At 56.7% G+C, this 14,130-nt stretch overlaps 2 protein-coding genes across 2 annotated transcripts in view; one reads left to right on the forward strand and one right to left on the reverse strand.

Moving 5' to 3' along the window:
* LOC116827455 (voltage-gated inwardly rectifying potassium channel KCNH2) overlaps positions 1–14,130 on the forward strand; it is a 169,749-nt gene that overhangs the window by 149,161 nt on the left and 6,458 nt on the right. The window contains 2 exon segments of the mRNA XM_075063415.1: positions 9,361–9,792; positions 12,077–12,464. Of these exon segments, the coding sequence (XP_074919516.1) occupies positions 9,361–9,792; positions 12,077–12,464 (820 nt within the window).
* The window catches only part of LOC116818206 (uncharacterized), a 204,666-nt gene continuing 198,584 nt past the window's right edge, over positions 8,049–14,130 (reverse strand). Inside the window, exon 7 of the transcript XR_012655147.1 lies at positions 8,049–8,075. The gene's annotated coding sequence lies outside the window, so the exon portion shown is untranslated. The remainder of the gene's footprint in view (positions 8,076–14,130) is intronic.

The raw sequence follows: 14,130 nt of genomic DNA on the forward strand, positions 1-14,130 counted from the left end.
GCTGCGGGGGGGGTACCTGGGGGAGGGGCACTAGCGTTGATGCTGCGGGGCGGAGTACCTGGGGGAGGGGCAGTAGCATTGATGCTGTGGGGGGGGTCCAGCCCCTGGGGGAGGGGCTGTAGTACTGTAGCTGTGGGACCCTAGGTGCCACCATTCCTGCAGGGAGGGGTCTGACCGTCTGCGCCTCAGCAGCGAATCTGCTGGTGTTGTGCAGCCAGGGTGTGATGTTTATGCAAGTTCTATAATAAGCTAATTTGCATACGGACCCTCATTCGCGTGTAGCCCTCCTGTCTGGCGTCAGGCCTTGTCCCCAGTGCTGGCAGGCCTGGCCTGTGGCAGCCCCCACCTCCCGGCCAGGGCACACCTTGGCGGGGGCCCTGGGGTGGCATGGCTGGCTGGTGCCCTCTGCTGGGTGCCCACCTTGTGTGGCCCTGGGACGCCGGGTCGTGGGCAGAGTCCCCCGTGCTGCCCCGAGGCCAGCAACATGGAGGGGGCTGTGTGGAGAATGGAGTTCTGCCCATTGGGCCCCCCCGGCCCAATCCTTCCCCCTGCCTCCTGCAAAGTCTGTCCCACTCCACCCCACCCCACCCCATCCAGTCCTTAAAGGGCAGCACCAGGAACCAACACAACATCCCAACGCATCCGCCCGGGCAGAGCCAGCACTGTCCAGCCATTGTACCTAGGGGCAGGGATTTCCCTACACCCCCCCACAGTTTCATGCAGTGTTGCCAGTTTAGTCGGTTGGAAATTTGAACTGAAATTGAAACATCAATACGCACGTGAAAAGCAGATACAGTGTATGAGAAAATACTTGTACTGAGCAACCAGAATGGTTTGAACAGCGCGACCGAAGACTCCCGTCCTCACACAGCTTGTTTGTGACAATGGCGGCACATGGGTGTTGGCTCTCTCGGCCACGGGCTGAATGGGCTCTGCCCTGACAGTGGGTGCTGAGCCAGGGGAGGGGGGAGGCTGCAGGACCAGGCTGTGTTTACATGAACTCACCTGCTCTGCCCAGGTACCCAGCAGACAGAGCTCTGCTGCCCAGGTGATCAGCTCTGCCTGGTGTTGGGTTACAATCACTTTAGGACTGAATGTGGGGTCATGAAATGTTCTCCTCAATGTATGAGTAAAGGGCAGCAGATCTGTGTGTCGTCAGCCTGACTGAGAGGGTCTCCTCAGTGCTTAATTTGTGCTAGGGCTTGGCCGGGCTGAGCCCCGGCACCTCCATACTCGGCCGTTCAGAGCCCTGGCATCTCCAGGCTTGGCAGGGCTGAGCCCTGGCACTTCCAGACTCGGTGGTTCAGAGCCCTGGCACCTCTGGGCCTGGCGGTTCAGAGCCCCGGCACCTCTGGGCCTGGTGGTTCAGAGCCCTGGCACCTCTGGGCCTGGTGGTTCAGAGCCCCGGCACCTCTGGGCCTGGTGGTTCAGAGCCCTGGCACCTCTGGGCCTGGTGGTTCAGAGCCCCGGCACCTCTGGGCCTGGTGGTTCAGAGCCCTGGCACCTCTGGGCCTGGTGGTTCAGAGCCCCGGCACCTCTTTCATTACAAATTAAGCACTTGTCACCCACAACTGAATTGCCCTTGCTAAGCAGGAGGTTTGGATAGCAGATGCCAGTGGGGGGGGAACGGGGGTTTTGTTCGGTGGGGTGGGCTCTGCCTCAGAGTCACAGGCACTATTTGACATGCCCCCTCCCGTTTAGATACAGAGCTGATTAGGCTCCATAGAGAGTCTTTTGTTCTGTTTAGTGACCACTGCAGCAGAAATCACTGACAATCAGTCTAAGTGCTTAGTCCTGTTGTGGGGACAGTGTTTTTCTGTAAGAGGCAGCCCAGACTGCACTAGCAGCAAGCGAGGTTCCCGCACTGAGAGCTCAGCTGGAATCACTGAGAGCTGGTGGACCCTCAAGAGACCAACTCGCAGAGGTCACAGGGGCAGGTGGCAGCAGAAGGTGACTGCGCAGGGCCATTGGGGATGGAGCAGTGCAGTGAACAGTGGCACAACGAACAGCCATGGCCAGAGCATTGGACTATGTTTTAGTGACTTGTTTTTAAATTACTGCCCAGGATCTTTTCAGGGGGAATAAGGCAAAGCGCCACATTCATTGGTAATACCTGTAGCAATCTACACGGTATCACTGCATATGATCTATATTACACTCACACTCACTCACACACACTCTGTCTTCTTGTTGTTACTAGTTGCTCCCCTTAACTGCACTGGCCAGGTGAGTTAGATGGGGGAGGGGGTGGAGCTGGATCAATGCTCCATGCTGACAAAACGAGACCTCAGTCCTCTGCAAGACACCTCACATTTATAGCAGCTTCTCTCTCATGCAAATCTGTACCAGATACAAAATCTGTGTCTGTGTCCATTGGTCCTTTGTGCTGCATCCTTCTGGGTGTTGTCCCAGTGCCCTTCAAAGAGGGAGTTTCAAAAGAAGGGGCTGGCTTCTAACACCCCCCTCTTCCCCTCCCTCCGCAGGCCATCAGTGTGTCTGCTCTTCTTCAGTGAGCCCACTTGACACGTTTTATTGTCCTTGGGGCTGGCTCCCAGACCCTCTCCAGGGGTTGCAGTTGTGTGGAGGTGCTGCCTTCCACGCCTGGCTCATCCACACCTCGTTCATTCAACAGGGCAATTGATTAAAGGGGGGGCGGTGGATCTTATTCTATTCCTAGGGAAAAGACTGTCTTTTTAACATTATTCCAAGGCTCAGTACAAAGTTTTCTACTTAAGGATCTGACACAAAGTTGTATGAATAAAGGCATAATACAAAGTCATATGAAAGTTATGTGAAGATGCTTAATGCAGAGATTTATCTACAACTTCACTCCACAATGTTAGATTTGTAACTGGGAAACTTACGTAAATACATTTCCTAGTAGGCCAGGATTTTAAAAGTGCTTTATTTGCCAAGGTTATTATCTCATACCATCGCTATTTCAAGAGGTCATTATCTTGGGGAGTTTCAGTACTACATTTTTTTAGTATTATGATTATTTTTATGTAAGAACGGCCATATTGGGTCAGACCAATGGTCCATCTATTCCAGTATCCTGTCTACCAACAGTGACTATTCCAGGTGTATCAGAGAGAATGAACAGAACAGAGAATCATCGAACGATCCATCCCATCATCCACTCCCAGCTTCTGGCAGACAGAGGCTAGGAACACCCAGAGCAGGGGGTTACGTCCCTGAGCACCCTGGCTAATAGCCATTGATGGACCTAACCTCCGTGAACTTATCTGGTACTTTCTTGAACCCTGTTATAATTTTGGCCTTCACAACATCCCTGGCAAAAAGTTCCACGGGTGACTGTGTGTTGTGTGAAGAAATACTGCCTTTGGTTTGTTGTAAACCTGCTGCCTGTTCATTTCATTGGGTGACCCCTACTTCTTGTGTTAAGTTAAGGAGTAAATAACTCTTCTCCATTCACTCTCTCCACATCAATCAAGATTTTAGAAGCCTCTATCGTATCCCCCTTAGTCGTCTCTTTTCCAAGCTGACAAGTCCCAGTCTTATTAATCTCTTGGGCGGAAGGAGAGCTCAGTGGTTTGAGCACTGGCCTGCTAAACCCAGAGTTGTTCAATCCTTCAGGGGCCATTTAGGGAACTGCAGCAAAAATCTGTCTGGGGCTTGGTCCTGCTTTGAGCAGGGGGTTGGACTAGATACCTCCTGACATCCCTTCCAACCCTGAAATTCTAGGATACTCCACCTACAGAATCTGTTCCACACCCCGAATCATTTTTGTTGCCTTTCTCTGTACCATTTCCAATTCCAGTATCTCTTTTTTGAGCTGGGGTGACCAGACCTGCACCCAGTATTCACGGTGTGAGCATACCATGGATGTATATAGTAAAAGTGGAGGATCTTGCTTTGCCAGACTGATCAGCTAAGCCAATACTGGCAACCTATATGAAAAGGCTGGAAAACACCAATCCTCTGGACTGCATCGACATGCAGAAAGCCTTATAAGCCAGTCACTGTCAAAGCCAATTGTAGAACTTAATGATGCTGTTAAGAATGGTGGAGACACAACTCAGTTTATGTGAACCAACATGGCTGTGGCATCCTACTTCCTATTTAAGCAAGAGATACTGCACACTACGAACTGGAGGCCATGTTAAGGGCATTGTCACTTGTTCATCCTGAAGCTGAACACTGGTTCCGAACAAGACCAGCAAACGCTCACTGTCTTTCTGCAAGAAACTCAGCTGACTGGCTAGAAACATGCAGTGCAACAGTGAAAGACTCAGCAATTGAAATGTGAAGACCTCTCTCACCGTATTCGATATGCGTACATGGCTGATGAATGCACTGATGCAAATGGACATCAAGTATTAAGTCATGGCATATGTTATCTTGATGTCAGTGGTAGGCCAGTAGATGCATTTCTAGATGTTCACGTTATAGAAGACACATCGGCTGCATCTGTGACGTCTTACAAGAGTTAAATGCTTGTCAATTGGACCCCAAACAGATGGCTGCTTGTGCATTTGATGGAGCTGCAAACTTCTCTGGAAGACATGGTGGAGCACAAGCTTTGCTCAGAGAAAAGTGTAACCCTAATCTCTCCTGTACACACTGCAGAGGCCACCTACTCCAACCAGCGCTAGTACAAGCTGCAGAGTCTTCAAAAGACATTAAAAAGCCATACATGTAATGGCTTCTTTATACTCTTTTTTTCAGCAAGAGCCCAAAAGGACTCAGCGTCTTGGAAATAAAGAGAAGATACGCTGGGATTGACGTTCAGATTAGTCCAACCTGGGAAAACCCACTGGCTTTCTCATGAGCGATTCTTGGCTGTTGTCTTAAAATTACTGCAGCCATTATTACTGGCTTTGGAAGGTATCTACCAAGATAGGATGGATCTAAGTAGTGAGGCTGGTGAACTACTTTCATTACTACGTTCAGAGAAGACTCTCGCCATTCTCTGTCTTGTAAATCTACTGTTGAAAGCGCTTGGGTCACTGTGACATTATTAATATCACCTGTGGCTGTATAGATCATGGTGCAACCGCTGTTATATATTTGGGGCAAATATTGTACAAAGGTTGTCGTGTGAGGTGTCTGTGGAAAGGGTCTGGTTTTCTGGGTATGATTGTGCTGTCTGTATGGGTGTATCATTTCTGTAGTTGAAGTTATGAATATTGACTCTGTACTGGTATCTCAGTGTGTTTTGATTCTAATTAGCCTCAGTGAAGCATTTGGTCAGCTTCTTGAGAAGGGAATTTGCAAGTTAAGTGCCCAGTCAAGAAACACTTAACTGACAATAGGCCTTGGGAGACTCCAATCCACATGAGAAGTCTTCCTGGGAACCTTCAAGGGAGCATGTGAGCAATGGCTGCCTCCTGCAAACAGATCTGATCCCAAAGGACCAAGCCCCAGACCCAGATCAATATGTTTATTAGAGAATATTTAAATAAGGATGATACACAGAGTTTGGCAGGTCAGTCATTAGTCATCGGGGGCAACATACAGAGTATGAGGGGACGCTGGTATTTGGTTATGTGTTAGCATATAGTACATACAGTCTGTAATGTCCCCAATGCGGTGTACGGTGGTGGGCGTGCAAAGTATCAGTAGGGCAGTGAGGGTACATCGCTCATCTAATGTACACATAGTCCTGATAGAGCAAGTTGGGCGGTAATGGGAGCGGGTGACCCTTCACGAGGTGGAATCCAGATCGGGGTTCCAGGCTCGAGGGATGATGCTAGTTTAGTAGGGGGTGTAAGGTGTTCCCCTCCCCCCGTGGGTGCGTGGAGTCACATCGCTCCTCCCGTAATGGCGGTGGCCGTGATGTGTCGGTGTAGTGTCCTGGACCACGGTACATGTCCGAGACCATCAACGTCTCATGAGTCGCGCCATAGCGACGGCCCACCCCACAGGCCCTAAGTACACGTTCGTTACAGGGGTCCCAGGCGCCTAGCGCCCCGACGATCAGGGCGTCGGTGTAAACCTCGTAGCCCTTTGCCCGCAAGGTGTCAGTCAAGGGGGCATATTTTTCGAGTTTACGGGCTCGGGCTTCGTGGAACGCCGGGGTCCTGTTCTCGAATGGGATCGTCACGTCGACGAGGATGATCTTTTTCCACTCCGTGTCCGTAATGATGATGTCTGGTCATAAACATGATGATACACATCAGATCTTACCCACAAATCACGCTGGTGCCAATCCTTTAGAATCTAAAATCTAAAGGTTTATTCATGAAGGGAAAAGATAGAGATGAGAGCTAGAATTGGTTACATGGAATCAATTACATATAGTGATGGCAAAGTTCTTAGTTCAGGCTTGTAGCAGTGATGGAGTAAACTGCAGGTTCAAATCAAGTCTCTGGAACATCACCAGCTGGGATGGGTCATTCAGTCCTTTGTTCAGAGCTTCAGTTTGTAGCAAGGTCCCTCCAGAGGTAAGAAGCAGGACTGAAGACAAGATGGAGGAGATGCAGCAGCTTTTTATAGTCTCTTGCCATGTGGTCTCTGCTTTCTTTGTTCCAAAGACAAGCTGCCCAGCACATGGCCTGGAAAAACTCAGCGCTCTGTCCATAGGCATGTCCCTGCCTTGCTGAGCCACAAGGCAGATCTACTTCTCTCCATGGATCAATTGTGTAGCTGATGGTCCTTAATAGGCCATCAAGCAGGCTATGCCGAGCTGACACCAACTTGTCTGGGGTGTCACCCAGAAGCAGAGCACAATTTGAAATACAGAGTGTGATGGGCTGGATCCCAGAACCCCTCTTGGGGCTGCCAACTGGTGTGCCCAGACTGCTGCCCCTGCTTTCCTGCCCTGGCAGCTTGGGACTTCAGTGCCCTGCCTGGTTTGAGCCAGACCCGCTAGCCTGCTGCAAACCCAGATCCAGGTCTGAACCACGTCCCCTAACAGCTGCAGGCTTCACTGAAAGCAGCTCACAGGAGTGTTCCTGTCTCTAACACGCAGATGCCCAACTCCCAGTGGGTCCAAACCCCAAATAAATCCGTTTTTCCCTGTTTAAAGCTTATACAGGGTAAACTCATCAATTGTTCGCCCCCTATAACACCCACGAAAGCTCACGCTCCAAAACATCTGTTAGTCTGTAAGGTGCCACAGGATTCTTTGCTGCTTGTACAGTTCCAGACTAACACGGCTACCCCTCTGATACTGATAGAGAGAGATGCACAGCTGTTTGCCACCCCCCACCCCCCAGCTATTAACACATACTCCGGGTTAATTAATAAGTAAAAAGTGATTGCATTAAATACAGAAAGGAGGATTTAAGTGGTTCCAAGTAGTAACAGCCAGAACAAAGTGAATTACCAAGCAAAATAAAATAGAGCATGCAAGTCTATCGCTAAGAAACTGAATCCAAATAACACCTCACCAGTTCCAGTGAGTTTCCTTTTACAGACCAGTCTCCGGCTAGTCTGGGTCCAGCAATCGCTCCCACCCCCCGCAGTCACTGCCCTTTGTTCCAGTTTCTTTCAGGTATCCTGCGGGGTGGACAGGCTCTCTCTTGAGCCAGCTGAAGAGAAAATGGAGGGGTCTCCCAGGGGTTTAAATAGACTTTCTCCTGGGCTGAGAGCCCCTCCTCTCTCCTATGCAAAGTGGAGTTCTGGAGTCACATGGGCAAGTCACATGTCCATGCATGACTCAGTTTTTACCAGCCAAGCCACATTCCTGGGAAGGCTCAGATGTAGATTGGCATCTTCAGATTCATTGTTGGCTTAAATGGTTTTTGAGTGGGCACTTGATGTGCATTTTTTTCAAGAAGCTGCCCAAAAGCTTTACTGAGGCTACTTAAAATCAAGCAGTACACAGCCAATATTCGTATCTTGGAATACACCAATGACACGTGCCTACAGCTAGGAGGAGGGGATTCGGGAGAGCATGACCTTCGCAGAGAGATGGCACATGGCACACGTAGCACAGAAGATATTCCAGTTATGTCACATAGACATTCGTAAGCATATTCCATAAAGCCTCATGGGGGGCACCGTGACAGCCAGGATATCGCCAATACCTATAACTTTACATACAGAAACAATACACACACCCAGACAGCATAACCATAACCAGCAACCCAGAGCCTTCTCTTAGACTCCTTATTTGAGCCCTTTATACAAGATTTGGTGCCACTCAGAGCTGCCCAGAGGATTCAGGGAGCCCAGGGCAACGCAATTCTGGGGGGCCTTTCCATAAAAAAGTTGCAACACTATAGAACACTATATTCTCGTGGGGGCCCCTGCGGGGCCTGGGGCAAATTCCCCCCACCCCACCCCAGGCAGCCCTGGTGCCATTACAGGACCTTGGTTGCAACAATGACCTATGTGGTCCCAGTTCATACAATACCGTCACTGCTCAGCAGCACAGCTGCTTCCAACCTAACGCTCCTGGTGCACCGGCAGCCCCTGTGCTCCTGTGCAGGGGCCCAGTCTGTGTGGCCATCACCCCCCCACACCCCAGACACAGCTGATGTGATGGCCAGGTGCTCGAGAGGTGCAGGGCTGTCTGTCTGGGGGGTTCTCAGCACCGGCCCTGCTCCCACCCTGCACTGGGTGCAGCTCTTAGATGGGGGGCAGCAAAGAACAGTCCAGGGACACAGACACCAGGCCTGGGGGCACCATCCCCTCTCAGTCAGTGCAGCGGTAGGAGGCACTGGGCCAAAGGGAAGAGGGGCTCAGCAGCGGGTGCCGTCCTGGAGAGAATGGGGGGGTCAGTTTCATGGGGGCATCGTTCTTGGGGAGTGGACGGGGGCTCAGCAGGAGTCGCTGTGTTCGGGGAGTGGATGGGAGGTGCCGTGCTCAGGGAGCAGGGTGGGGGGCTCAGTAGGGGGCACCGTGCTTAGGGAATGGGGAGGGTCGGGGGGGTGTCATGCTCAGGGAGTGGACGGGGTCCGAGCGGGCAGCGTGGTACTCAGGGAGCAGGCCAGGGCTCGGGCAGGCTGGAGCATTGCATGCTGGGAGCCGGGCTCAGGGAGTGGGCGGGGGCCGAACGGGCAGCGTGGTGTTTGGGGAGCGGGCGGGGGCTCGGGCAGGCTGGAGCATTGCATGCTGGGAGCCGGGCTCAGGGAGCAGGCGGGGGCCAAGCGGGCAGCGTAGTGTTTAGGGAGCGGGCGGGGGTTCGGGCAGGCTGGAGCATTGCATGCTGGGAGCCGGGCTCAGGGAGCGGGCGGGGGCTTGTGCAGGCTGGAGCATTGCATGCTGGGAGCCGGGCTCAGGGAGTGGGCGGGGGCCGAGCGGGCAGTGTGGTACTCAGGGAGCGGGCGGGGGCTCAGGCAGGCTGGAGCATTGCATGCTGGGAGCCAGGCTCTGGGCACGCCACGGGATGCCCATGGCCCTGCCTGGCAGGCTCGTCGCCCGGCTCCCCAGCCCCGTGTGTCCCCACAGGTCCTGTCCCTCGGGGCCGACGTGCTCCCAGAGTACAAGCTGCAGGCACCACGCATCCACCGATGGACCATCCTGCACTACAGCCCCTTCAAGGCGGTGTGGGACTGGCTCATCCTGCTGCTGGTCATCTACACGGCCGTCTTCACGCCTTACTCGGCCGCCTTCCTGCTCAGCGAGGTGCAGGAGGACGTCCGGCGCAGCTGCAGCTACTCCTGCAGCCCGCTCACCGTAGTGGACCTGCTGGTGGACATCATGTTCCTCATCGACATCCTCATCAACTTCCGCACCACCTACGTCAACTCCAACGAGGAGGTGGTGAGCCAGCCGGGCCGCATCGCCATCCACTACTTCAAAGGCTGGTTCCTCATCGACATGGTGGCCGCCATCCCCTTCGACCTGCTCGTCTTCGGCTCCGGCTCCGGCTCCGAGGAGGTAACGACCGCGCTGGCCCTGGCGCGACTCCGGCCCTGCCGTAGGGATGGGGGGCTGGCCCCAGCCTTGTATAACCCTGGCCCTCTCCAGCCCCACCCCATCTGATCCAGTCCCACCCCCGTCCAACCCAGGAACTTTCCAGCCCAACTCCCATCTAAGCCACCCACCTTCCAGCCCAGCCCTGTCCCACCCAGCTGCCTTCCAGCCCCGTCCCCTGTCACAGACCTACAGGGTCGGGGCTGTGCCCCCCCGGGACTGTCTCTGGGAGGCCCCTTCACTGGCCCAGCCCCGCTGGGGGTCCTGCTCTGCCTCCAGGGTGAGCCACGCGGCCTCACCACCCCCTAGACTGGCCCTCAAAGCCTGCAGCCCCGCCACCCCCCGTGAGCTCCGGTCAGCGAGTCCCCCGAGACAGCCACTGAGGGAGACTCAGCCACTCGCAGGGATCAGGGCCCCTCGCCCAGCTCTGGCAGGGCCACTCCCAGCTCAGGCACAGCCGGGTTCACTTGTTAGCTGGCGCCCAGCCTAGGGGCCCGTCAGGCAGCCTGGGGCAGTGAAGGGTGAAGCAGGGTCCTCCTGGCCAGCCCCGAGCCCAGCCCGGGTGTGGGGAACCCTCGGGTCCGGCTCCGTCTGTCTGTCTGTGCGGCCTCCTTGGTCAGAGTCAAGGTGAGAGCCCTGACTGCTTCCCGCAACCCCCATGTAACCTGCCCTCCCCCCTCCCCCCTCCCCATCCTGTGATCCCGAGCTGGGGGTTTAGCTCCACGTCCCAGCAATTGGATTTGCCATTGTCCTCTCATGCTGCAGTGCTGTGGGGTTAGGGCCCCAGCAGCTAGCGACTCCCCGCCTGCCCTGAGAGCAGCTCCCTCTCCCCAGGTAACAGTGCAGCATGTGGGGAAACTGAGGCACACACAGCTGTCATAAAGATATTGCAGAAACTTTGTCCAAGGCTCATGTGAATGAGGTCAGAGAATCACATTGCCATAGGGCTGGGAGGGACCACGCGAGGTCGCCTAGTCCAGTCCCCTGCACACAGGGCAGGGCTAAGTATTCCCCAGGCCAGAGGTTCTGAAACGGGGTCGGGACCCCGTCACAGGCGGCCAATCTGAGCCTGAGAAGGAGCCAGAATTTCCCAATGTGCATTGCCAAAGAGCCCCAGTAACACGTCAGCAGCTCCGCCTCAGCCCGCTGCCAGCGCCTCCCACCCACCGGCACCCCCCTCCCTCCCCACACCTCCCGGTCAGCAGGAGGCTCTGGGGAGGGGTGGAGTGGGGGTAGGGCCCGTGGCAGAGCAGGGTCTGAGCAGTCAGCCCCCCCGGCACACTGGAAAGTTGGCGCCTGTAGCTCCAGCCCTGGTGTTGGGACATGTACAAGGAGTCGCGTGTTAACCCCTGAGGAGCCCCAGGTTGGCCAGGCCTGGCTCCGGGGGTCACGAGGTTAAGTGGAGGGCTGCCCCCAAGCCCCGCTCTGCCGCCAGCATTTCTAACGGTGTTAAAGATTCAAGCCGTGGTGTAATGTATGGGGGGGGCTGTGACAGGGGCACCAGGACAAACGTTGGCGAGCCGCTGGCCCATCCTGGCCGGTGCTGTAATGTGCGTTAATCCGACTAAGCACAGGGGCAGCTGGGGCCAGGGGGCGCACTCCCCAGATGGGGCTGTAGCCTGGGGCACAGCAGCTTGGGGAAGGACCTGGGGGTTGTGTGGAAAACAGCTGAACACGGGCGTCTCTAACAGCCCTGCTCTGGCTCAGCCGGACACGCCCGGCCAGATGCAGGGGCCCCGGGGGAAGCCCAGACAGGCCAGATGGATGCAGCGGCCCTGGGGGGGAGCCCAGACACACCTGGCCGGATGCAGGGGCCCCGGGGGGAGCCCAGACAGGCCGGATGGATGCAAGGGCGCCAGGGGGAGCCCTGACAGGCCAGATGGATGCAAGGGCCCCAGGGGGAGTCCGGACACGCCTGGTCAGATGCAGGGGCCCCGGGGGGGGGAGCTGGGACACGCCTGGCCGGATGCAGGGGCCCCAGGAGGAGCCCAGACAGGCCGGATGGATGCAGGGGCCCCAGGGGGAGCCTGGACAGGCTGGATGGATGCAGGGGCCCTGGAGGGAGCTTGGATAGGCTGGCCGGATGCAGGGGCCCCGGGGGGAGCCCAGACAGGCCAGATGGATGCAGGGGCCCTGGAGGGAGCCCAGACAGGCCAGGCCGGATGCAGAGGCCCCGGGCTCTGCGGGAAGCCGGCCAGGGTGGGCAGAACAGTCCCCATGGCTTTGACCCCTGCCCCTCTGCCCTCAGACCACCACGCTGATCGGGCTGCTGAAGACGGCCCGGCTGCTGCGCCTGGTGCGCGTGGCCCGTAAGCTGGACCGTTACTCGGAGTACGGGGCGGCTGTCCTCTTCCTGCTCATGTGCACCTTCGCCCTCATCGCCCACTGGCTGGCCTGCATCTGGTACGCCATCGGCAACATGGAGCAGCAGACCATCGGCTGGCTGCACGCGCTGGGCGAGCAGATCGGCAAGCCCCTGGGCGCCAACGCCTCGCTGCCAGGGCCCAGCATCAAGGACAAGTACGTCACGGCGCTGTACTTCACCTTCAGCAGCCTGACCAGCGTGGGCTTCGGCAACGTCTCCCCCAACACCAACTCCGAGAAGATCTTCTCCATCTGCGTCATGCTCATCGGCTGTGAGTGCGGGGGAGGTGGGGGCGGGGCGCTGCCGGCGGGGGCCTGCCTGTGCTGCCTGCCCCCTGCCTACCCGCCCCCTGCCTACATCTGCCTGCGCTGCCCTGCCCACCCCCTGCCTGCCCCCGTCTACCCCTGCCTGCCTGCGCTGCCCTGCCTGCCCCCTGCCCATCTGCCTTGCTTGTGCCCTCCCCCTGTGTCACGGAGTCCCCGGGCGATGCTCTGGAACTGCTCCCCACCAAGCCAGGCAGTGACTTTGGGAGCTCCGTCTTCTTGGAGAGACTTGTTCAGGGCATAAGAAGCACACTCTTCACCCCTTTCCGTTCTCTAGGGTCTCTCCTTGAGCATTCAGCATCCTCTGCCCCTCCGTGTTGCTTCCCCGCGAGCCACCCAGCGGGGTTCCTGGGGAAGCCACAGGGTTCTGGCACCCCCACTTTGCAGTCAGTACGTTGGACTTCTCTAGCCAGCAAAACATGAGGTTTATTCGATGACAGGACAGGGTCTAAAAACAGAGCTTGTAGGTACACGAACCAGGACCCCTTCGGCCGGTCATTTGGGGGTCGTGAGCCAGACCCCTAGGGTCTGCACTTCATCTCCTCGTCCCCAGCAAGTCTTCCAGCTACCCACCCCTCCAGCCCTCCTTCTCTTGCTCAGCCCTTTTTCCCTGGCAGGAGGTCACCTGATCCCTTTGTCTCCATAACCTTCATGTTGGCACCTTTTGCAGAGGAGGGCCCAGGCCATCATTGCTAGGAGACAGAGTGCCAGATTTAGGTGACTGGCCCTTTGCTCTGCAGCAATCACACCCCTTATCCACCACTGGATACGTAAGACTGCCTTGGGGACACTGATGGCACCAACACAGTGTTCAAGCAAACATTAAAGAACATTTCCTTAGCTCATCACACCCTTGCTTGCGCCCGCTCTGCCTACCCTCCTGCGCTGACCCGCTTGCCCCGAACACTGCCTGGCACTGCCTGCCCTGCCTGCGCTGCCCTGCCCTTAAACCTATACCCCTGCCTGCACTGCACTCCTTGCCTCCCCTGCCTGCGATAGCTTTGCCCGCCCCTACTACCCCTGCCATGCATGCCCTGCTGCCCCCTGCCTGTGCTGCCCTTGCCCGTTTGCGCCTACCTACCCTGCCTGGCACTTGCCCTGCCTGCCCCCTGCCTGCGCTGTCCCCCGCCCCTACCTACCCCTGCTTCACTGCTGCCTGCCCCCTGCCTGCGCTGCCCTGCCCCCTATGCTTTACCCCTGCCTTGCCGCTGCCTGCCCGCCCCCTGCCTGCACTTGCCCCGCCCCCTAACCTACCCCTGCTGCAATGGCCTCTGTCCTACCCCTGCTGCCTGCCTGCCCGCCCCCTACCTTACCCCTGCTCTGCACTTGCCCTGCCCCCTACCTACCCCTGCCTGCACTGCCCCGCCCTCCTACCTTACCCCTGCCTGCATGCCTGTGCCCCCTGCCTGCACTCCGCCGCCCCTACCTACCCCTGGCCTGCACTGCCTGCCCTGCCCCTGCCTGCGCTGCCCTGCCCCCTACGTACCCTGCCTGCGCTGCCCTGCCCCCTATGTACCCTGCCTTGCCGCTTGCTGCCCGCCCCTGCTGACTGCCCCCGCCCTACACCCCTGCTGCACTGCCCTGCTCGCTGCCTGCCGCCCCTACCTACCCTGG

The sequence above is a fragment of the Chelonoidis abingdonii genome, chromosome 2, assembly GCF_003597395.2.
Source record: "Chelonoidis abingdonii isolate Lonesome George chromosome 2, CheloAbing_2.0, whole genome shotgun sequence".
Lineage (NCBI taxonomy): Eukaryota > Metazoa > Chordata > Testudines > Testudinidae > Chelonoidis > Chelonoidis abingdonii.